The sequence below is a fragment of the Lithobates pipiens genome, unplaced genomic scaffold (genome assembly GCF_037356315.1).
Source record: "Lithobates pipiens isolate NorthernLeopardFrog02 unplaced genomic scaffold, aLitPip1_a1.2 Scaffold_16, whole genome shotgun sequence".
Classification (NCBI taxonomy): Eukaryota; Metazoa; Chordata; class Amphibia; order Anura; family Ranidae; genus Lithobates; species Lithobates pipiens.
The window spans coordinates 381054518-381078869 of NW_027507748.1; the positions used below are offsets into that span (position 1 = coordinate 381054518).

A 24352-nucleotide genomic window follows, 5' to 3' on the forward strand; every position below is an offset into this window, starting at 1 on the left:
CTTCAAGTCTCTTAAGAAAAATTTCTGTCCACCAGTATGAACTCAATTTAACCTCTTAAGAAACAATATATAGGAACAAAAATTTATTTTCTCATGCTCACCAAAACATGGGAAAAAATGATGATTTTTGCCTTCAAAAATAATTCTTTTAGCCTCAATAGTTCTGACAGAATGCATGGTGGATTTCCCCTCTGCGCATGTGTGCCACCAACCTACCCATTTGGGGGGCAGTGTGAGCCTTATGGGAGCCAATTTGTGTCTTCACTCCCGCTGCAGCCTGACAGTGTGTTTTAACCCCCCCCCCCCCCCCACAGGTGACAAGGTTCAGCAAGGTTATTCATGAGTATTCTATGCTGCTGGCTGTGTGGATTTACTTACCTTGAGGCATCTGCTCTTCTCTTTGCAGCATTTAGCATTCATGGAGAAGGTAGGGGAGATGCCTATGGATCCCTTATTTTATTCAGTCACAAGTATGGCATGTTCTGGAGTTCCTGCAAGCAGGGCTTGAGTTGTGCCTTTGTGTAAGTATTCTGTAAAGGCCCTGTTTCAGTGCTCTCTGCCTTCATTGTTACCCATTGGGCATCTAATTCCTTGGTTACACAGTTTTTCAAAGCTGCAATTTGACTAGATCCCGATGATCCCAAAATGGGATTTTCCATTGGTATTGGCCTCCAGGTTTCACATTATGCAAGAGATTGTACTCCCTATGTTCCTTTCAGGAAACACCCAGGATGTGAGCCCGCTGCTGGATGTGAGCCATACCTTGAGAGCCTATATTGATGCAATAGCTGGTATCAGGAAAGTGGAACATCTGTTCATTGTTCTGAATGAAACGCGTAAAAGTCTGAAAGCTTCCAGCAGGACCATCGCCTCTTGGCCTACAAGTCAAAAGGCTCATCTGTGTTGGAGGGGGTGGCCTCTGTCCCCTCGTCATGGAATTTGATTGACAGCAACAGGAGCCAATGTCTACAGGAGTCGCACATAAAAAGATTTTTACCTTAATGCATTAGGTAAAAAACCTGAAGCCTTTACAACCACTTTAAGGCTAATATGCATCTAATCAAAAAACACTTCAATAAAGCGAGTACACATGAAAAATGATTTATAGTTTTATTTAATTATTACTATACTGGTCAAATCCCAACAACAGTTTATTTTTATCTGATAGAACAAGTTGCATTTTAGTTAATACACAGATGGGTTTTTTCTTTTAAAACAAAACTAGTTTATCCAATTCATGTAGAGTGCCCTTGTTTTATAAACAAAAACAAATCAAGTCTCAGTAAAAAGTGCATTTAAACTCTTCAAAAAAAGATGGAAATAAAAGAAAATAAATTTTTAACATATATTAGACTCTTTGTATACCATACATGAAGATTTTGAAACACAACACTGTAGTAGAGAAATAGCTATGTTCATGACTTAGAATATATGTAGTCTTGTTTTATATACAGTATTATCTGTATTCTTCTTAGAGTAAGCAGGAGACCAAATGTACAAAGAGGAAAAAAAACGTATTGGTATGCTTTAGTGTATAATAATTTTCTACTAGGCCTTGTTCATTTTGTATTTGTGCTAATAAAAAGATTTGTTAGCAGCTGATCATTCAAGAGCTGAGCATAGCTCGGTATGAAAACCAATTTACAACTCATAAAATGTTTAATACTAAGTGACCAAATGTTGTTATGGAAGAGAAAGGGAAATAATAGGCCAGAAGTAATTTTAATATTTAATGCAGATTCCCAAGTTTCGGTCATTATTTTTGTTAGTCTGTGATGCTGTTTTCTGCAAGTTCAACTGATGGCACTTCTAGGCAAACATAATATTTACATATGTATAAAAACGTGTCTTCGAGCCAAGTACTGCTCCCAGCAATGGGAGAGGAATGCAGGCCCCCTTCTAAACTAAAACACGTTAATGTGTGTACAAGCATACCAACAGGCGTTGGTGTCTATCAACTCACAGTGAATCATTTTCAAGCGAGTTCTTAACAGTGTTAGGTTGATGGCTTGGATATATAATCTCTTGAAACCAACGCTATACTTTAATTCCTACCAGATATTATTAAGGGATACTCCAGTTTTTTTTTTTATTGGATTTCTATACATTTTTTTTTTTTTTTTTAATCACGCCAGCACTACTAGGAACACACTACATAACACAGAACTTGAGGAATATGCCTCTGCATTGACAGGTAATAAATACAATGTTTTATAGTGTTTCATAATGGTCAAATTTTTTTTATTTTTTTTTTTATTTTCACCAAGTCATACCATCATAAATTACAATATACAGAGATGTTATATATTATTAGTTATAGGGGTACTTATTGCTTACATCAGCAAGCAGCAAATAAGGGCACAGATTTCTAATCACCAGTGGGTTTGAGAGAACACAGTATTTCACAAAACTTCTGTCATCTAAAGCACAGAATAGAGCGTTATATATTGGACTGGTAAACCACTACTGTTAGTATACATAGGTATCATAGATTTATACTGTAATGTCCAAGTCACAGAAATGATATGTGGCATAGCTAGCATTTAACACCAGTCCTCCTATGGAATGCACTATAAAAATATCTTGTTTCAGATCCCCTAGCATTCTGCCCCACTTTTTATTTTCTGTTCATTGGGGTTCAAACTGTCCCCCTCTATTCCATGTTACTTTCATTGAGCAATTCTGACCTTGCAGATTCCTTTTAATCATATGTGTTGTACACAGAAAACATATTTAGTTCAGGATTATTTCTTGACGTAAACATAAATATGTGGCAGAAATGGTAACACTGTACTTGTGAAAAGCTAATTCACTACCAAGCATGAAAACCTTTATACACAATCCTCGATTCGAAATCATATAGACTAGCTCCTATTACGTGCCTATGTGCAGATATTGCAAAATATGTAACTGTGTTGCCTCTTTAATCCAAGTGTTTAAGGCTGGGTTCACACTGGTGTGTATTGGATGCTGGTTTCACTGCATCCAATTCGCATGTCAGTACACTGTGAGCGGCTCTCAATGGAACCGATTCACACATCCCTAGGACAGAGTGGTTTGCAGAAAAGTCCTGTGCGTCTTCTGGTCCATTTAAGGTCCGAATTTAGCCCAAAATTTGGGCCTGATTCACCCCTGAAATGGAGAACAGAGATTCACCAGACCCCTGCTGTGAGCCGATCTAAACAACAGTGTGAACCAAACCTAAGGGATAAATCATCTGATAAATCAATCAGTGTTGTTCCACCTTTTCAGTATGGCAAAAAGAAAAAAGTGGATTGGTTACTGTGGAACAACACCAACTGCATGAGACTATTTCTCACTCTAGACACTTTGATAAACAAAGCCTGGTAATCTGAAGCTGTTCTGTACATATCTGCATAGCAATAATTTGTTTATAGACTGGCCATTTATAGGTACATTTTATCAGAGTAAATTTATGTCCAGCAATACTGTAGCTTCTGTGAAAGTAAAGAGCAAATGGAATGAAGTAACTGGACAAATAACAGTATCCACCAATAGAGTATATGTCAAAATAGTTCATAATTCCCCTCAAAGGCCATCAGATGTGCTGTGCATTGTAAAGGCTCTCAATTGTGCATCATTTGTTCTACAACACTAGTGATGGAGCTGACCTGCATAATCTAAATCTCAAAACCAACAAAGAACCATGCATCACTGATATATTTCTTCAATTCACCTAATGGCAACTTGGTTCATACATGACTATAGAATACTCAAATATGTATGAATGCCAACATCCTTGCACTGCCATAGAATATGCATATAGTAACCATCCTCAGTGGCCCATAATACAGATCAAAAATCCTAACATGGTCACAAACATTACAAGACTTTGCATTACTGTCACATTATAAAATAATACTCTGGAATGTTTGTATTTATAATAAATTAAAATATTTACAGAGTTTTAATGCCATTATTTTCCAGCACAATAGGGAAGGAGGGGGTGTACTAAAACCAAAGAGTGCAAATTCTGGTACAGCTTTGCATAGAAACAATCGACTTATAGGTTTTCACCCTCGTTCACACTGGCTGGTTTGAAATTGTGCGAGTTTTGAAAGATATCTGTGCTGGTTCATGCACAGATGTCTATTGAAATCACCCTCAAAGTCACCAAAAGTAGTGGAGGAACTACTTTTTGGGAATCGGTGCGGCACCAGAAAGTTGGCGGTGAACCAAATCGGATGGTGCCGTTGCCAGGAAATTTGGCTCGATTTGGCATGCGATTTCACATGTCAAATCGCCCGGATGTGAACAGGGGCTTAATGTCAAAGCTTAACTGAATAAGCTGAAATTAAAACCTGCTTGCTCCAGTTTTAGTAAATCTCCACCATAGTCTGCAAATTCCCTGCACTTTAAATCAATACTTAAACCTAAAAACAAAAATGTCATATATCAAAGCTTACCAATCATTAGATATGGTGGCTGCCTTTGTTTTCTTTTTTCCATTACTTTATTTTCATATGGTAATTGGCCAATAATAAACCTTCTGTCTTAGAGTGGCTACATTTACTCCTCCACTGTATCTATGGAGTAGCAACATAGGCACCCACGGACAGCAGCATTTTCAAATGGTGGAGAGAGTAGTTTTGGATGGACTAGTAGATTTAGATGGAATTCACATAAGTGACTAAAAGATTAAAGCGGAACTCCAGCTAACGGTTATTAAACAGTTACAGCTGTAGTTTCTTTCCTTTTAGAGTAAAGGTTTTTGCATAAATCCCTAAATGCTGACCCCATTGGTGTTAAATGATTTGTCTCAACACATTAACTGACACCTTTGCTGGGCAGCTTGGTCTGTTAAAGGAAGTTAAAAAACAACAGACTTTACTCGCTGTAAACCAGCAAATAAAACGGTTATAGGAGGAACTCAGAAAAACAAAGATTGATTTGTTAATGCTAGTCACAGACTACATCATATGTGTCATTATTTATTTTAGCCATAGTTACACTTTAAGTGTAACTGCTCTTTTCTGTCTCTGTTTTTAAAAAGCTGTTTATATAAATCGTATTGTAACCCACAACCAAAAAAGTTATATATTGTAGATTGCAAGTCCTTAGATGTGATGTCTGCAACATTTTTAATTTATTATGCCATTTCCCTTTATTTTCACTAAATAATCCTGCAAATATAATACACTTCCTGTCCTGTGCTGACTAGGTTTACAACTCCACTGTATCTATAAGAGAAGAGCCATGGTTGTTGCTCAGGCTGGACTTCAAACATGACTGGCTGCCTTTACCTCGGGGATAATGGAAATAGTAGTTTACAAAAGAAAGATAAGGTTTTTTGTTTCCTGTTACGTTCACAGGAAGTTAAATGGACACAGCATTTGTGGAACGATCATCAAGAATTTTCTATACTTGCAGAAAATAATAGCCTGAGAAAAAAAAAAATAAACCCTAATTTAGCTACCATCTCTAAAGGACTGGTAAATTGCAATATATTACATTTTTGTTCTTGGGTATAGTTATACTTTAAAGGCATTAATCACCTTTACAACAAAAAACTGCCTTTGCAGGTAAGGGCCATCTGTGGATAAAGCTTTGACCAAAGTTGAATACAATCTTTGCTATTGGTGTAGGCCATTTATGTACCTTCTGAAGCTTGACTGAAAAACTCTCAGATTGCATCATCCCATCCTGCCTTGCTGTTCGGACATTACTAAGAGTCTCCTAGCTCTTACTGTTCATCTCCACCATCACAAGACAGAACTACTCCGATTCCAACCCTGCCACATGTGCTTTTTCTCCCCTGATGCAATAGCTCTGAGCTCAGTGTTTGAGAGCTCGCTCATATAAACAGTAACAGCTTGAGCAACGAGGCAGAATGGGATTTGATTTCTGGGAGCTTTTCTGTCAGTCTTCAGAGGTTTGCAAATGGTCTACACCTATACCAAGGGCAGAATTCAACTTTGATCAGTTTGTGTTGATCTACAGATGCCCTTTATCTGCATAGGCCATTTTTTGGTAAAAGTGAACTATTCCTTTAGGATATGGATGTAGCTATAACTGACATTCTTGATGAATTTATGCACAACAGTTACAGTACTCATGCACTATTTGGGTACCTTATTAGGTTTTTTTACCCGCAATATGTCAAAGGCATAATTGTATCCTTTTATGTCATCACAGGTTCACGCCAATCTAACAGACCTGATTAAGAATGCCACGAAGGCAGTGATGTATGTCAAGGTTTTTATGCACGCAGCTTTTGTCTTTATATATTTATATATCAAACAGTCATAAAAATATGATTTAGTTACTCTGTAAAATATTAAAATACATATGTATTGTAACTAAAAATAATCACTCATATTCCTCATTGAGTATCTTTTGTCAGCAGCTTTTTCAATAGATATAAGCACATAAACTTATATTTACATAAATCATAAATGGTTCCCTAGGTAATAGAGTAGAAAAAGCCTATAGAGAAAGATAGATGATGCTAGTCTCACCTGATCCTTATTAGCTCTCCTTATTGCATCCCATTCTTGTGAAATTAAAATGAAAAGTTGAAACCTGAGCCAAGTTTAGCAATGATTAGAATGACAAAGTGGTAGAAAGAAGGGGCATACAAAGAGGGATATGGTGAGTGGGAAAAAAAGGTAAGCCATGCTTTCCACCAGTGACTAAGGGCTACTTTTAAAGTTATCTTAGGAGTTACGAGCGGTACAGTGGCAATCATGTTACTTAGGTCTATGGAGGAATGTGCACAGATCTTTTCGAAGCAGACTGCAAAAGCAACACTTCCACCAATAAAAACTTGCATGCTTTTTTTTTCACAGATAGCTACAGTAGCTGTCCGAAAGATAGTACCAAGATTGTATTCATGCACAAATAAATGAATCCCTTCTTTTTTTTGTAAACTAAAAGAATAAAACCACTAAGGTTTTAAATATGAGTTGTACTCCCTCCTACCCTGCTACCATAAGTTCTGGCCCAGAGATACTTTATGATGCATGTCCTGTCCAGAGTAACCATTTTGTACCTGCTTCCAGTCTGGGGATTACATTATTCTAAAACCACATTTGTGCCTGTAGTTACAATGCTTTCTTTGTTCTACCTTGAGACCCTTTTTTTTCATACGTGATTAGCCTATTATATTTCTGACTAGTTAATAATTGTTTGGAAGTAAATGTCAGAATATTGGTTTCTAGATCAAATACTGATTACGTGGTTCTGCCTCGATTAGCCTGAGGGGTGGCTCACATACTATAATTCCAAGTAGTCTAAATCTGTGTCTAAAGTGAGATTTGTGTAATGTGAGTTAGACCTAAAATGTTTGGAGTGTAATACAGATTTCTAATTTCTTTTGGTTGCCTTTTCCATTTCTAAACTAGTGCTTTTACAAATTACTGTTGGCACAGCTAATTTTTCGGTATTGTCTATTGAGGGGCACAGCTTGATGGTAATTAGCAATGTAGGGTTATACTGCTGCCTACAGAAAAGATCGACACTAAGCACTTAAAAACTGAAGGCTTGGCCCATTAAGTCTTTCATTACCTCAGCCATTCTTGCCTTTTTTCACACATTTCACATCTTAAAATGCACTTTATTGGCCTGAAGATTAGTAGAGAACCTGGAGAAAAAAGCAGAGCAACCTGGAGAATAAAATGGCGGTAGCTGTAATTTTTGTCACATGATATCACAACTATTTTATCAAACCCATATTTTCAGAAAAAACAACCACACTAAAGTTAAAATGGTTGTAGAGGCAGAAGTTTTTCTATGCAGTAAGATAAAAGCCTTTTGTGTGCAGCAGCCACCCCAGCACCCCCTAATACCCAAGCCCCATCTCTATCCAGCAATGTCCACAAGTGCCTTGGCTCTCCCTCCTTGACACAGCAGCAGGCCATTGGCTCCCGCTGCTGTCAAAGTCAGCCAATCAGGAGAGAGAGGGGTGGGGCCAAACTGCAGCTTCTTGTCTGAATGGACACGGGGAGCTGTGACTCGGGTCAGGTACCCCCATACCAAGCTGCTTGCTGTGGGGGCACTCGACAGGAAGGAGGGGCCAGGAAAGCTGAAGAGGGACCAGAGAAGAGGAGGATCTTGGCTGCCCTGTGCAAAACCACTACACAGAGCAGGTAAGTATAAAAAGTTTATTATTTTTATAGAAAAAAAATTGACTTTACAATCACTTTAATTTTAGTGCACACAAGCACAATATAGTGCCCATATTTCTGGAAAAATATAAAAGATGAGGTTGTATTGAGTAAACAAATACCAAACATGTCAAGCAATGAAACTGCAAAAAACAAAACCCCAAATTTTCCCATAGGCGATGCTTTAAAAGCCCTTGCAAGTAATTCATTTAGAGTCAACCGCCAATAATGGCTCTAGAAGGATTGATCTCACTAGAAAGCCAACAGCTAGATATATGTAAACAGCCTCAGGTTCAGTTTACAGAGCTGTGATGCTACAGACTTAGTAATAACTATAACCCCTCCAACCTGGATATCTTTAATAGGTGACAGAGGAATGAAAGGAATATTTTGTTGCAGGATACGAAGTGAGTATGCTTATCCCTTAATCAGGTTGCAGTTCCTGGCCCAACAAGTCTTCCACCACCTCCTCAGTTTCCAGGACTTCAAGACATATGTGCAGACCAAGAACTCTGCGGATAAATGTGGCCCTTGAAGACTTTCCTCTTCAGTTTCACTTTAGGTGGGGAAACATCTTATGGCCTTTGCGGAGGTCTGGGAAGCTTCTATTGCCAACGCTTTGGCAGGACTTCCTTTGTCTCAGCAATTTCAGATGGACCGCCTTTCAGCTGCTCCAGGATCATTTAACCAGTGAGTTCCTATTCCCATACCTTCAACCAAAAGGTTTCCAGTATTTTACTCACACTGGTTTACAGTTTCAAAATCCAAAGGAGGCCCGTCTCAACCTGAATGTGAAGGCTTTCAACACCTTCATGCATTCTCAAAACATTTGGATGGAATCTATTCAGTCAGTTAGTGTCTTCCTTTATCCCAGAAGCTTCTTGGCATCCATGTAGTGACATAAAGGATGCATACATACACATTCCTCTCTTTCCACGTCCCAAGAATTTATTCACTTTGTAGTGGAAGTTTTCTCCTCAACTCTTAAGTGTTCTCAAAGGTTCTTGCACCAGTTCTGGGCCTTTTTCGTCTCAGAGGTATCCTAGTCATCAAATATCTAGATAATCCTGTTGCTGTGCAAACAGACTTCTTTGACCTTGAACTCATATGCAATCAATCAAGCTGTGGACTTTGGACCACTTTGAACCATCTTTGTCTTTATTAACATCACCTTTCCTTCCCGATCCTATGAGAAGTTGTCAAAACTGCAAGGCCAGATTTGACATCCTCACAGCATGGACAAGTACAGTCTATTTCTTGACATGATAATTTTGTTACGGTATTTAACCAGCATGTCCCTGTCATGGTAGCTTCTATCCTCAGCATTATTAGAGGGCAAATTTTTGCTTCCTTAGATTGTGAGATCTCGAGAAATGCCAGTATTCTGGGTTAGAGCAGAATTATGGACCAGTTCAGTGCTGTTGGTATTCAAAGTATTCCAAACTTTTGAACAACACACTGGAGTTGTGAGCAATTCATCTGACATCACGTCATTGGACCTCCCTTCTGACCAGGCATCTGGTCCAGGTTTAGTCGGACAGTGTCACAGCTGTCATCATGGGAGGGGGGTAATCAGTAGTGTAATGGCTACAACGTAAGTGGAATTTATACTGTCCTTGGCAGAGCTTTATATTCGGTGACCCCCCATACACAGTCCTGGAATGAAGAAGTGGCAGAACCCAGGGAAATATTCTCTATCTGTTTCAACATATGTATTTGCATTGGGGGTGCCAAATTTGGATCTGCTAGCATCTTGATTCAACTGGAAACTGGGAAGATCTGTCTTCATGGTACAGGACTTGATGAGTGATGCACTGGTAGCACCATGGGACCAGTATGTCCTAATCTATGCCTTTCCACTGCTGAAGCTAGGTCTGCTTTAAAGGATCAAAAGCAATGACATTTCAGCTTTTGAAATGTGAATGGGTTTGCAGAGAGTGGTATGCTGACCTTATTTGTCTGTTGGTCAACAATTTGTGCCCTCTGCCATATTTGTTTTCTTATCTTCCATCCTGCTTCTTAGTCACTGGCATTGACCACTTGGTTGCTGAAACACAGTGTCTGTTCTCCTGGCCAAGTTTGTAAATCTACTTCTCAAAAGATTTATCATAAAACTTAGCAGGCTTATTTTCACTGGTGTGAGTCTTTGGTGATGGTTCCCCATGTAGCTTTTTGACGGGTCTTTCTTTCCTTCTGTTGCCTTATGAGTTTATGTGAAATCTCCATTAATATCTGTAAAATATTATAATTATGAATATAGTTCATTTAGCTTGTATCTATGTAGGGCATAGCATTATCTTCACAGAAATCTCTGGTAGACCAGACAATTCGGTGCCTAGGCTTATGTATACAAACAATGGGATCCACACTTCATTGTTTTACACATGCTTCAAAGTATCCCATGCTGGGATATGCAATGAAGAGAGGAAAACCTGGACTCAATACTTAACTTCCCGGGAACATTAAAGTTAATCTCCTGCTCAGGATTTGCATTAAAGGGGGCTGACTTATGCAAAGTATAGGGATTGGACATGTAGCCAGTCCTTAACCAGCAATAGGGAAGTTCACCAATCAGAGCCACACTATGCCAACCAATGAGGTATCAGCCTATAATGATATACACAGACTAGATTGGAGGGAAAGACACACTTTATGGGAGAGCAGCCATCAGAATGGAACCCTGGTGAAAAGGGTAATTATGGGAAAGGTCTGCATTTTACTTGTAACTAAATATGTTTGTAAATTAATGTTTTAAGGAATATACTCTGTATTCCTTTATGTAATTCTCTTATCTTAACCTAATATTTTCTCCCTTGGTATAGACAACGAATAGATGGTTGTGTATTATACTTTCAATTACTCAATAATAAATGTTGTTATTGTGTTAAAGCTTTCACTTATGGTCAAAGAACTCTCATTTAATGAAAATCATATCTGAGATATATTACATCTCCAATATAGTACAGGGGTAACACTTCATTTGGGGGTCGAACAATATTTAGCTCTTAGCATCATTAAGGGCCAGATGTCTGCCCTATCTTTTTTTTTTAACATCTTCTTTTTGTTGCTGATTCGTTAACTGGTACTCACATTCAGGGGGTTGCACACATTGCTCCCTGTGTGTAGCCACAGACTTTAACCATGGGATTTTAATCTTTTCTTTTGCGCGTGTTACACAGCCTCCCAATAAGTTAAGCTTCCTGGTGGACATCACTTTGGCTAGAAACGTCTTTGAGATACATGACAAAGTTTATAAGATGCTTGACACCTTAATGAGGATATTTTACCCCTTTTGTTGTGTGCAGCTTAGGTTTATCTTAAGGGGATCTCTCCACATTGTCTAGATGTAGTAAGAATCACAAGGTTTTTCCTCCCGGTCACTGCTTCTTTTGGGAAAACTGAATTCCTGTTTGTTGTCCTAAAAGTGGTTCTCCGGCTTCCAGATCCACCATTTCAAAGTGGATTTGACAGGTTGCTGTACAGGTCCAGTACCTCTTGGACTTTTCATCATCGGGCCTCTGATCTGCAAGGCTGGTTTTCTGTTCACACATTCTCTAGGTTTTAGAAGGCTCATATATCTGCCTCCACAGAAGTTTTGGGCAAAAACAATCTGTCAGCAGCTGTTTAACTACTACCTATCTAACACCTGTTCATCCCTTATGGACATCCGCAAAACTGCTAGAAATTGTTTACACTGATTTAAAGAAAAGAAATAAGCTTAGATACATTTAAAGGGCCTACACTTACATTTCAAAATAATTTGCATAACAGTATTATGAACAACATATCATTTGCTAATATTTTAAAAGCTACTCTGATCTTTCTGTCCAGTTACACACCGCTAATACACTATAGTCAGTTTCATACAGCTGAACTCGCAGTGGTGAACTGAAAATGAAGTCTGTTTTCGGTATTAGCGAAATAATTATCCAACCACCCTGATGCTGCTGTTTTAAAAAAAATGCGGAAGCGTTTCACTTGAATATGGACAGAGATTTCCTAATCACATTACCATCTAGTTAGTATCTATGGTTTGTTTCAAAAGATATTTTTGAAAAATACTGTTAGTGTTAACAGCTGCTTGTTAAAAGCAACTTGCTAATCCCATAGTTTTTAAGGTTCTCCAAAGGGCTTAATTTGGTTAGCAGATATTGGACAAATCCTCAAACGAACACTGTAATTATAAGAACAGGCCATTTTCACCAACTCTTGACTGAATACAAGCAGCAATATCATATACATCTTAACCATGACCTAAAGTTTTTTTGCATGGCTAGCAACACTCAGAGGGTGGGCATGGGACACTTAAATTTACTTTAACTCTGCTTAATGTCTCATGTACACTAGGTGTTAAAGTAGAAACAACCCAATCTTCATCTTTAACATATTTACCTGCATACACTATATGACTGTAATATAATACCTCTAATAACTTAATTATGGATGGCTGTGCTGCAGATACCTCTAGTGACAGCTTATCAGGTAGGCAAGGTTTTCTAAATGTTCCATTCATTATTCCCCAGCTAACCATACCTAAAGGTGCCCAATAGACATTACATTTTTGCAGATCAAATGAACATACTGTAGATGTAAAAAAAATAAACAAAGGTGAATGTTATTGCTGTTAAGTTTTATGTAGTGCTGTATTTAAATCTTTCTTTTTTATGGCATAACATGTTTTAGATGACCATTTGAGTTTCTAATACAGCAACACACAGCCTCATTTCCATCTTGGGTATTTATCTGCCCCATATATACAGTAGTGGTATTTAAATAAGAGAGATTTAAAATGTGCCCATCAACACTAAGGTGCACTTTAATCATACGGGCATGCATAACAGTATGTAGAAGGCAGCAAAAGTGCGTTGGAGCGCTTACATCAGTAAAAGCTGATGAAGACAGTGCACATTTGTCCCTGCCAGGCACATCTACTATAGACCACATTGGCCAATCTGCCAGCTATATATTTGCTTTTCAATTCACACAATATACCCAAACAATTTTTTACCTTTCTATTTGTTAGGAGCATAACAATACATAGGACTCTATAGGCAGCTTTTGTTGTGCTTTAGAAAAACAAAGATGCAATTAGGAGCAGACTGAGGGATAGTTTTCTAAAAAGTGCATTAACATATAATGTACCACCCAAACCTTGAGATATATTTAACCCTCTGTTAGGACAGACTGTATGTATCTAGTTTACAACTAAGAAATCTGCCAGCACAGTACAGATAGGGTTAACTATTGGAAGCATTACTCCCCAGCCCACTTCATAGTGGGGGAGAGCTAGGTAGGAGTTTTAATCAGGTAAAACGTTAATGGCAATTTTTTTAGATTTTGTTATGTTATTCTATGTGAATGGAAACTATCCCAATTTGGCTGCAAAAGTGGAAGTCAATTACAAAAAAAAAACTTTGCACTGCTACTCCAAATTTCTGTATAATGAAATGCAGCTGCCAACACCTAGAACATATCTCATATATATAAACGTATAAGACTTAATGCCAAAAAGGAACACTATTGTGCCTTTAACACCACATTAAATATTTTTTTCTTACCAACAGAAAGTTACATAATTTTGCAAAACAAAGTGTCCATATATATATAAAAGTCTCTCATGTGATCTTCTGTGCTTTCACTAATGCATAATTTTTTCACCAAACTCCCTTCTGTGCAAACACCCTCAACTGGTTGTGCTCTCACCTTATATATTTATGACCCACACACCTATTGTAAGGTCATAAAAGGCTTGTGTGCATTTAAATGGGATGCTTTTTAATCCAGCTCCCTTTTTTCTCTGTAGGGGTTGTTTGGTCAATAGTCTTACCCCATCCAGCGATCATGAAAGTCTGTTACTCCAAGATATTAAAGGGTTAGCACAAAAAAGAAAACTATATAATGCTTTACCCTTTAAAAACAATTTATTCATGCCCACTTTACAACATGCAAAAGTGCACTACTCATTAACAGCCACCCATTGTTATTGCCAATACTATGGCTAATTTACTAGATAATTTGGATGACATCAGAAGTTGTACTGAACCCAGAAGTGCAGGATCTAGTTAATCGTCTGAAATATCAGCAATTTGATTGGGTGGCTGTTAAGGAGTAGTGCACTTTTGCAAGTTGTAAAGTGAGTGCAATGTATGTAAAGTGGGCATGAATAAATTGTTTTTATAGAGTAAAGCACTATATGGTTTTCTTTTTTGTGGTAATCTTTTTAAAATACTGAAGGAACAGAGGTGAAAGATCACCAGCTTGGGGCAAGAGTATTGCATTAAAAGGGACCAGATACCCCCTATAGTGAAAAAAGGTAAAAAAAAAAGGAGCTGGAATAAAAAGGATCCATTTTAAATGGGCACTAGCCTTTTATGACTTTACATTAGATGTGTGGGTCATAAATATAAAGTGAGAGCATAACCAGTGCAGGGTGTTTGCACAGAAGATGGATAAGTAAAATAAGTATGCATTAGTGGAAGCACAGAAGAGCATCCTAACAATTCTGTAACCCAAATAAAAGATTTGAGCAAGAAGCCTAGACCTAACCAGGGTTGCCAGATCAATTTTCATTTGTTGTACGTATCTCACAGGATCGCCGTCAATCTTTCATTTATGAGTGTACCGAGGACTCCATTTTTAATTTCTTCAACATTTAGAAGTGGTGTTTTCCATGACCACGCGATTATTCGCCTCTCTGCCATAAAAATATGAGTAATTAGGGTGCGTTCCTGATGGGAAACATCCGCAATAGGTTTATGCAGATGGATTTCCCATGGGTCTTTCCTTATATTTACATGGAGAACCATATCAACCAACGTGTACACCTTAATCCATAACCTCCAAACCTTGGGGCAGGTTCACCATATGTGTTTCATGTCGCCCAAATCTGAACAACCTCTAAAGTAGTTTGGCCGGGTATGACGGTACACATTTTGTGATCCTAGCTGGTGTGAAGTACCAACGGGGCCATAACAAGGCCTCCCACGGTTTACACCAGTCTTCGGGTTGAGGGGCAGAGCTGTGGTCTTTTGCCCACGTATCACAATATAAGGGGGTTGATGTTCCCGTATTGTTCAATATAGAAGAATACAACAAAGAGGTGCCTGAGTTATAGGGCTGGTACGACATCTAGTTTCAAAAACAGTTGACAGTAATGGGAATTCATGATGTTTTGTCAATGATTCCATAAAGTGATTTCTCTATATCAGAAACATTCCGATTCAGGGATCTCATAAGAGTCACGTAAGTGTTGGTACAAACAAATTCCCCTAACGGTAAGCAGAGAATGGACCATGGTAAGATTCTTGTGTATCCACCACTGAAAACTGCCAGGGTTTTCCAACCCTGGTGGAAATAGCAGGCAGTTGAACAGCTATAAATGTGGCAGGTGTGAAGAGATCAGACATGCAGAGTATTTAACGGAATCCCAAACCATGAGGGTATGGGCCAGGATCTGATTTAAGGCTTTGGGACAGTGCATGGGAGGGATCCACGGTATGGAAGAAAGGGGAATCGGATCTCTGTTCAGAACACCAATAAGGGTCCATAAAGGTGTGTGTAGTTGGACTATAGGGGCCATCAAATTTTTTTTTTATTTTTTTGCTGGAAAATGACTCAGAAACCCCAAACATTATATATTTTTTTTTAGCAGTGACCCTAGGAAATAAAATGGTGGTCATTGCAACTTTTTATGTCATGGTATTTGCGGAGAAATTTTTCAAACGCATTTTTTGGGGGGGAAAAAAAATTTCATGAATTAAAAAAAAGAAAACGTTAGCCTGATTTTTTGTATAATGTGAAAGATGTTACGCCGAGTAAATAGATATCCAACATGTCACTGTTTAAAATTGCACACACTCGTGAAATGGTGCCAAACTTCCGAACTTAAAAATCTCCACAGGCCATGCTTTAAAAATAGAGACGGGGCACTTTAATTTGAAAAAAAATTTAATGGTTAATTAAATTTTATTTTGAACCTTTCCCGTTAAAATTTTTTTTGATTACTTTTATTCTTATTACAAGGAATGTAAACATCTCTTGTAATAGGAATAGGGCATGACAGGTAGAGGTCGACCGATATATCGGCCGATATTTGCCGTTTTTTAAATAATCGGCATCGGCCGATTTGAGCTGATAAAAAGCCGATTTAGAACTACAGCGGGACTTTTCTATTACAGAAGTCATTTCAGTCAGTGTAAGTTGCCTGAGTCGTCATAGAAACCCTTTCCTCCTCTCTGGGCAGGCTGCCAAGAAAAGAACAGAAAGATACAATGTTTACACTTGAATGAATGAAGTCATCTCAGTGTGTAGAAGTTCTCAGTTTAACCATTTAAAGACTAAATATTTTCTGACACTTGTTGCTTACAAGTAAAAATCCTGTATTTTCTGCCAGAAAATCACTTAGACCCCCCAAAAATGATATATATTTTTTTAGCAGAGATCCTAGGGAATAAAATAGAGGTTGTTGCAATATTTTATGTCACACGGCATTTGCACAGAGGTCTTTCAAATGCATTTTTTTAGGAAAAAAATACACTATTTAAAAAATAAAAATAAAATAAAAACAGTAAAGTTAGCCCAGTTTTGACTACCTGTTTTTATTTAATATATAGTTTTTTTTTTTTTTATCTAAATCATACATACAAGTAAACTGATTGGAGGTTTTGTTTTGTTTAATAAATGTTTAAATGTAAGAAATTTTCTGTATCACTTATGAAGACTGCTTTCACACTGGAGCGGGCAGGCGTTGATGGTAAAACGCAAGTTTTAGCGGCTCTTTACCATCATTTTAGCGGTGCTATTTGGCTAGTGGGGCACATATAACCCAGCTAGCGGCCAAGGAAGAGGTTAAATGCGCCCATGAAGCACTGCTGCCAAATCGCATTGCATGCGCTTCGGCAGTGGTGCCCATTCATATCAATGGGCAGGAGTGGTGGAGGAGCGGTATACACCACTCCAAACGTGCTGCTTGCAGGACTTTTTTTTTTAAGATCCTGCCAGCGCATCGCCTCAGTGTGAAAGCACTCTGTCTTTCACACAGACTGCAGGGGAGCCATTTTACAGGCGCTATTTTTAGCCCAAAAGCGCCTGAAAAACGCCCCAGTGGGAAAGGTGTGTTAGATCAAGGGGGATTAAAAAATAAAATAAAAAATAAAAAAGGAAAAAAATAAATAAATAAAATAAAATCGGCCTAACATATCGGCCCAAAAAAAATCGGCATCATATATCGGCTATCGGCCGCCATGATTCTAAATATCGGCATCGGCCAGAGAAAAACCCATATCGGTCGACCTCTAATGACAGGTCCTCTTTACAGCGAGATCTGGGGTCTATAACTCCCCAGATCTTGCCTCAAGGTTGAAAATCCTGAAATAATAATAAAATAGTCTCGGCTTCCCAGCCCAGGAAGCGGAAGTCTTTACATCTGCCGAGTCCGTACGTGATGACATAATGTTGCGCCCAGCTTCTGAATGTCATAGAGACGGCCAGTGACCATCTGGTCCACGGTATTCTCTATGGTAAATGTCCCCTCCCGCTGCCTGTAAAAACAATCAAGCGGCTGAATAGCCGATATGGCTGTTTTTACATGACAGGGAATCGCCGGCAGAAAAACAAGATATCTAAATATCAGATATTCAGATTTAACCACTTAAAACTCCAGGACGTCATATGATGTTCACTTAAGGAGAAGTGGTTAATTTACATGGACACTTTGTTTTGAAATATTATATAACTTTCTGTTGGTAAAAAAAAATTATCTGATGTTGTGTTAAAGGGACTTTAGTGGTACAATTTTGGGTTTTAAGTCTATACACATAAGATCAAAACTGACTTAGGTTCACATTATGAGAATATAAATTTAGAAAGCAAAAACTGATAAAATGTATAAGTTTAAAGTGCTTTTCTGAAGTTGTCCTAAATATGCAAAATACACATTTTTTTTTTTTTTTTTTTTTATGTAACACACAGCCTTTAGCAAGCAAAACACTTCTCACAATTGTATGTGTTGTTTGAGGGTAATTAGTTTACTCTCAAAGGCACAGAAATGGTAAGAGCAAGTAACTAAAAGCGTTGTTTCACATTTTAGGTCTTAAATGTACAAACACTGATAATTTATTTACCCCTTTTTTATATTATAAGTACTCCATAGTGAACTGTATTTATACCTTTTTGGCAGGTCAGGTTGATATAAATTTTGCATACCCTACCACGGGTTTCTCTTTTCAGTCTAATATACTTGTATGCAAGAAGGTTCCTCATTCTACTCTACTTTACAATTCCTTGACAGATTTAGGTCCCCTACTCGCATCAGTTTTCAGTAAAGCCTGGGCTCATCTGAGCACCTAAAGCCATTGCCAGCCTGAGTAAGTGAGTGTTGCAAGTCTTTCTTCAATGCTTTAAGTCACTGAACACAGTCAGACTTGGGGGTTATTTACTAAAGGCAAATCCACTTTGCACTGCAAGTGAACTTGCTGTAGATCTGAGGGGTGCATGCATGGAAAATAAAAAACATAATTTTAGCTTGCACATGATTGGATGATAAAATAAGCAGAGCTTCCCCTCATTTCAGATCTTCCCATCATATCTACAGTGAGTGCACTTGTAGTGCAGAGTGGATTTGCCTTTAGTAAATCAACCCCAAGGTCTTTTATCATAATTTCGGCATGCTTGGTTTCAGGCCAGTATAAAAAACAGAGGGTCAGTATAACATATAACTAGCATTTTCAAGTCAGTAGTGGCTGCCCATGTGTTTATTTCATTACACGTGTTCTAATACAGATAGTATAGAGGCCAAATGGGTAATATGAATGGACACTAGACTAGACTAGACTTAAATGTAAGTATCCAGGCTGCCTTAAGCTGGCCATAGATACGTAGAAAAACAAATGAATATCTGAACAAAAATTGTATTCTTTTGATCTAATATGATTGCCCAATCATTGCATCAGAATTTTTTCTGAAAACTGCAACATTTTTCCAATCATTTTCAGCATTAGGGGTTTCAATCATTTAAACATTAGAGGGTTTTTTTCCTGATTAATTTCTTATACTACTACTGCTTATGTGCATTACACTTAAGATTTTTTTTTTCCAAAGATTGATTTGCAAACAATTAAAAAATTATTTGTTCGAAAAAAAAAATCCAAAAGGTTAGTTTGTTCATTCATTTTTGATCTTGAAACAGAAATAGACACACTAACCATACAAAAATCAAACGACTGGTCTACTGCCTCGATTTTTTGTTTGATTTTCTATCCATCTATGGCCAGCTCTACACTTTTCTGAGCTTCGAACCTTCTCTAGATTCTACAGTAAATATCAGCATTATCTTTACCCCTGTATGGCCCTAAGAGAATTACTGTCTCTTTAGGCAATGTTTTGAATCTTATGTCCATTGTATCCCACAGACTACATTCAAAGGGCAGTTATATGATGCATTTTACCCTGTCACTGGACAGGCAGAGGGCAGAATAGAACAAAATAGAGAACTTCAGTTTTTTTATGTATTGATAGATAAGCAGTTTCCATAGCACTCGCAAAAAAAGGTAGGAGCGAATATTATGTGCTTTTTCTCCTGAACCTTTACTGGAGTCCATTTATTTCCAGCCCATGTGTGCAGCTTTTCTGTCTGAAAGAACTACAGCCCTCCATGATGTGTCCTTTGTTCCCTCCTTTTGTGACAAAACATAACCTGGCAAAGAGAGGACCGCTAATAGCTACAAGTCCTCACCATTACTACACGGCAGAATGTTTGTTGACTAGGACTGGGAGTATGGACTTTAGAATAATGGAATGTTTTTCCAGTTTTCTTTGTCATTTCAACACTCTGCATATCCGTTTTCCACGCAGAGAATCCTATAGCTAAATATTAAAAAAATTTTTTAAAATTGCTCTATTGCAACAATAAAAGAATTTAAAACCATATATGAATCTATTTATCTTTTGTATGTATATTATATTGCAGCGAATAAGGCCTGTCCTTTTGCATAAGTTTATAATGATATTTCATGCATGACAAACTGGGGATATACCACAATACAAGACAACATGTTTCAAATGTTGCCCCATTCCTATAATATTCTATTACACAGGAGGCTTGTCAGTTTGTGGTACAAAATTGGTTTGCATTTCTAGTCAAACTGCATATGAATAATTTTTTTATGTCAAGTAAATCTAGGTTTCATTAACACAAGGTATGCTTTTGAATTTCACTGCAAGTGTCAAAATGTATCTCAATACATTGCTTTTGGGTTTGAATTAAAATAGTCAATGAACAAAGAGGCTAAATTTATGCGTTCATTAATTAGTTATTGACTGAAAAACAACACTGCGCCTGTAGCTATTACAATTAAAGAAGAGATTTTTAAAGATCATTATGGTATAATAGTTTTGTGAAGTCACTAGTCAGTTTTGCAATGGAAACATGATGCATGAAATTAAGGCAGCCTGAAGGTCAACGAACCCATATGAAAAGGAACATGCTGTTCTAAATAATTAAATATACATGAAGTGCTAACACAGGAATAAACATTTTCTTTGCCGAATGATTAGAATTAAGGGTATGGATGCTACTTATTGTGAGGGTTATTGTTCTCTTGTTGGGTTTGGAAACAAAAGACACAAACAGCTGACCTCAGATCAGATTCCTCTTGATTTTCTTCACTTTCAATGGAGGTAATGAATAGTGGATTATGAAGTTCTCCTAGACCAAATAGGATAATTTCTATAATGTAGCTATTGACTGCATGCCTTATAATACCTGAGTTTCCTCACAATGTAGAGGTTGGCTTATCCGCAGGAATCGTTCAATATTGGCTATAGCTCACTGTACTCCAGCAGTGCCTTATTGCCATTATAAAGTGTGACATCTATCCAAAAACTATAAAAATAACGGACAGTAATATTTAGCACTTAAAATATAAAGTACACTTTGTAGGTAAATATACAGATGCTGTGGTAATTTGAGGACGTGTATATTTGGAAACCATGTCTCAAGTGATATCCACAATGCTCACTGTATGATTATCTGGTACACTCTCTTGGTTGACCTGATCTATCAATTTCTGGAACTAATCCAGTCAGTGCTGTAGACTTAAACCTTCATAAGGACCAGCAGGCATTGAGCACAGGACCTTATTTTTTTGCTAATGGACAGGATCGTAACACCACAGGGGTACTCATTAAAACCTAGAGAGACTCACGCAAAATACATTTTTGGTTGATGTCAACACAATTTGTACTACATTTAATGTAGGTTACACTGTGGTTCTGGCACCACATAAAGTCACCATCTAATTAACTGCTCACAGCAAAGGGCACAAACTGTATTCAATTTTTTTGTATAATCTACATTGTCTTGTTTTTTTTCCTAATTGCTGTATGTGGTTAGAAAAAATGTTTAAATGTTGTGATACAAACATGGCAGCAGTTATGCCTTCTAGTATCAATATAATCAAGCTGGCACCTCAGACAACTGTGGAAATGTCCATCTGTATGAAAATTGAGTACCACGCTGTGCACTGTTTAGGGTGAGATCAACACACTAAGATAGGAGAAGGATGCCATTAAATTTTGGATCTATCTAACCTAATTCACTGGAGCACTACAGTTATATAACACACAGAAGAATTTGGGTTTTCTTTTACACTTGATAGGTCCTATGCAGGTCTGCCAGTGCTATACAATTGCTCTCCTTAAGCAATGCTCTATTCATCAAATGGACTCTAACACTATTTTTCCTAGAAGCTACAGGGCAATGTACTGATATCCTACGTTTGCCAATGTGCTGCACTGGCATTGATAAAGTGGACCGTGCTTTGTGAGAAGGCTTTTGGGAATATAAAAGCTTTGAAAAGCTTGGCCTGGCCTTAGTCCCACCTTTCCTCTTTCTGAAGCGTAAAGGAGATTTAAAAGTTGGACCATTCTCCACCACTCCCAAACATTCATCCTTTAGCTCCTGAGAGGAGATAATGCTTTCTTTTTGGGGCATCAAGATATTTACATATCCCAAGCCAGTATTTGAAACACTTCTTTCATCACACTCTTTCTCTCCATGAGAAGGAGGACTTTCTAAAGGCTCCTTTTTCACAGAATCCTTGCTTCCATTGGCTCTCTTTGGTGAGCTAGCTCTGGATACTTGGGAGCATGGCAAGCATTTGGCACTATGTGGCTTGCCAGTTCCTCCATGTAATGGGTCTAAATAGTCTTGTTTCTCTAAAACCTGTATACCAGGACCAAAGTTTAAACTAGTTCTGTCTGTGAAAGAATCGCGACTTTCATAACCGCCTAGGTCAGCTGGAGCTGAACACTGATGGAGTGGCCATGATCCTTTGCAGTCCCCTTGATTTTCCTTATCTCCATTGTCTTCCTGCCCACCATCGAATGAGCTCTCTGTTTGGTTGTTCTCCTCAGCTGTGTCAGATTGTGCATTAAAGTCCCGAAGAAACACCACAATAACTGTGATGTTGTCACTGGAGCCAGCATCACGAGCGGATGCAACCAACTTATGGGCAACCATGCTGCTATCACCATTGTTCTCCTTTAAATGGTCAGACACAACTTTTACTGCCTCTTCAGGGTTAACTGTATCATAAAAACCATCACAAGCAAGAATGAGATAATCTTCAGAACCATCAAGGACGACGGAATCGGAATCTGCATCACCACAAATATATGGCTTATGCTCAGCATCCCCTGTAAGACAACAACAACACGTCAACTACACATGGACTACATTAAATTAAGCCTACCATTATTATCAACATCTAACACAATATAAGTTAAAAAAAAGAAAAGTGTGATGCATAGTCACTCATACAAAATCATATCAATATTGTTTTCATCAGACTGCTCTCAACTGATCAAACATAAAATATGATAATTTTCTGTGAATTACTGCACATTTATGCTATTTAAGGACACTTGTCTTAAAGAGAATCTTCACCCTAGAAAGAAAAAAATTATGAAAGTCAGCAGCTACAAACAGTCCTCACCCAGCCTGGTTCTTCACAGGTCTTTGGGTCCTTGGCACCAGCATGTTTATTGTGGAAATCCGGCTGTTTCTACTTGCAGCTTTACAGCCGGCTTCTCTTTGTGCCCCGCTGCACTTTGTGAATAGTTCGGCAGCCTTCTGGGACCTGTGATGCCTCCCAGTGGGCAAAGACCCCCCTCCCCCCAGCACCCCCCTCCCCTTCATTAAAGAGTTAGAATTTCAGTTGTTTGTTTTTTTTACATCAATTTCCTTTAATTTTAAATTGTCTGCATATCCATTAAAGATAATGTTTAGGCTAGTTGTTAAAGCAAGATTGCATATGTCATCCTAACCTGCCTTTTAGATTATATGTGCTGAACATCAGTATAAATCATATACAATAACAACAGGATAATATATGTAAAATATTTAATTTCTACCAGGAGCTACTTACTCTACATTTGCAATGCAAGAAGAAGAAATATTTTACATACTGCAGCTTGAGCTTACCAGTCCTTTGAAGTGACAGTGTCACTAGCAATTGTTTTTGGTCAGGCTTTTTTATCCCTTTATTTTTATGTGGTGAGTGAGCCTGGTAGTGATTCATTGCTCTAGGGCAGGGATCTCAAACTGGCGGCCCTCCAGCTGTTCCAAACTACAAGTCCCATGAGGCATTGCAAGGCTGACAGTTACAAGCATGACACAGGCAAAAGCATGATGGGACTTGTAGTTTTGCAACAGCTGGAGGGCCGCAAGTTTGAGACCCCTGTCCTGGGGTGATGTGCTTGCACGTGCACCTGACCTAGGACCCCCTGGGCAGTTCGCTGAAGTGCCTGTCTGTGGTGTGCAATGACCCCTGCTCTGCAGTAGAGGAAAAAACAGCAGGCAGCGCTGGGGGAAGCCACTGCTCTGGGATGTGACCTGACTGACGGGCTGACCTATGTGCAGGCCCGGACTGGGACAAAAAAATCCGCCTGGGCATTTTAGACTGAGCAGCCAATTTTTCCATGGACCGGGAGGGGGTGATGTCTGTAATGTGCAGGAGCACTGATATAAATATCAAGGGGACTGCACTGTAATGATTACAGTGCCCCTTTACAGTGTAGTCCCCTTTATATTAGTGTCCCTGCAATCATGCCCCCCCCTTTACTCTCTACTCACTGTGCAGATCTCCAGCTTCTCCTGCCCCCTGCTTCCTTACATCAGAGTCCGTACAGACCTCCCTTACCTCAGGGTCCGCACAGACCTCCCTTAC

General features: G+C 38.3%; 1 protein-coding gene across 1 annotated transcript in view; it reads right to left on the reverse strand.

The window, feature by feature from the left end:
- Nucleotides 1-1096: 1096 nt before the first annotated feature.
- Nucleotides 1097-24352, reverse strand: part of PPM1E (protein phosphatase, Mg2+/Mn2+ dependent 1E) — a 436341-nt gene continuing 413085 nt past the window's right edge. The window contains exon 7 of the mRNA XM_077482226.1: nucleotides 1097-22820. Coding sequence (XP_077338352.1) covers nucleotides 21769-22820 — 1052 coding nt within the window. The 3' untranslated portion in view covers nucleotides 1097-21768. The remainder of the gene's footprint in view (nucleotides 22821-24352) is intronic.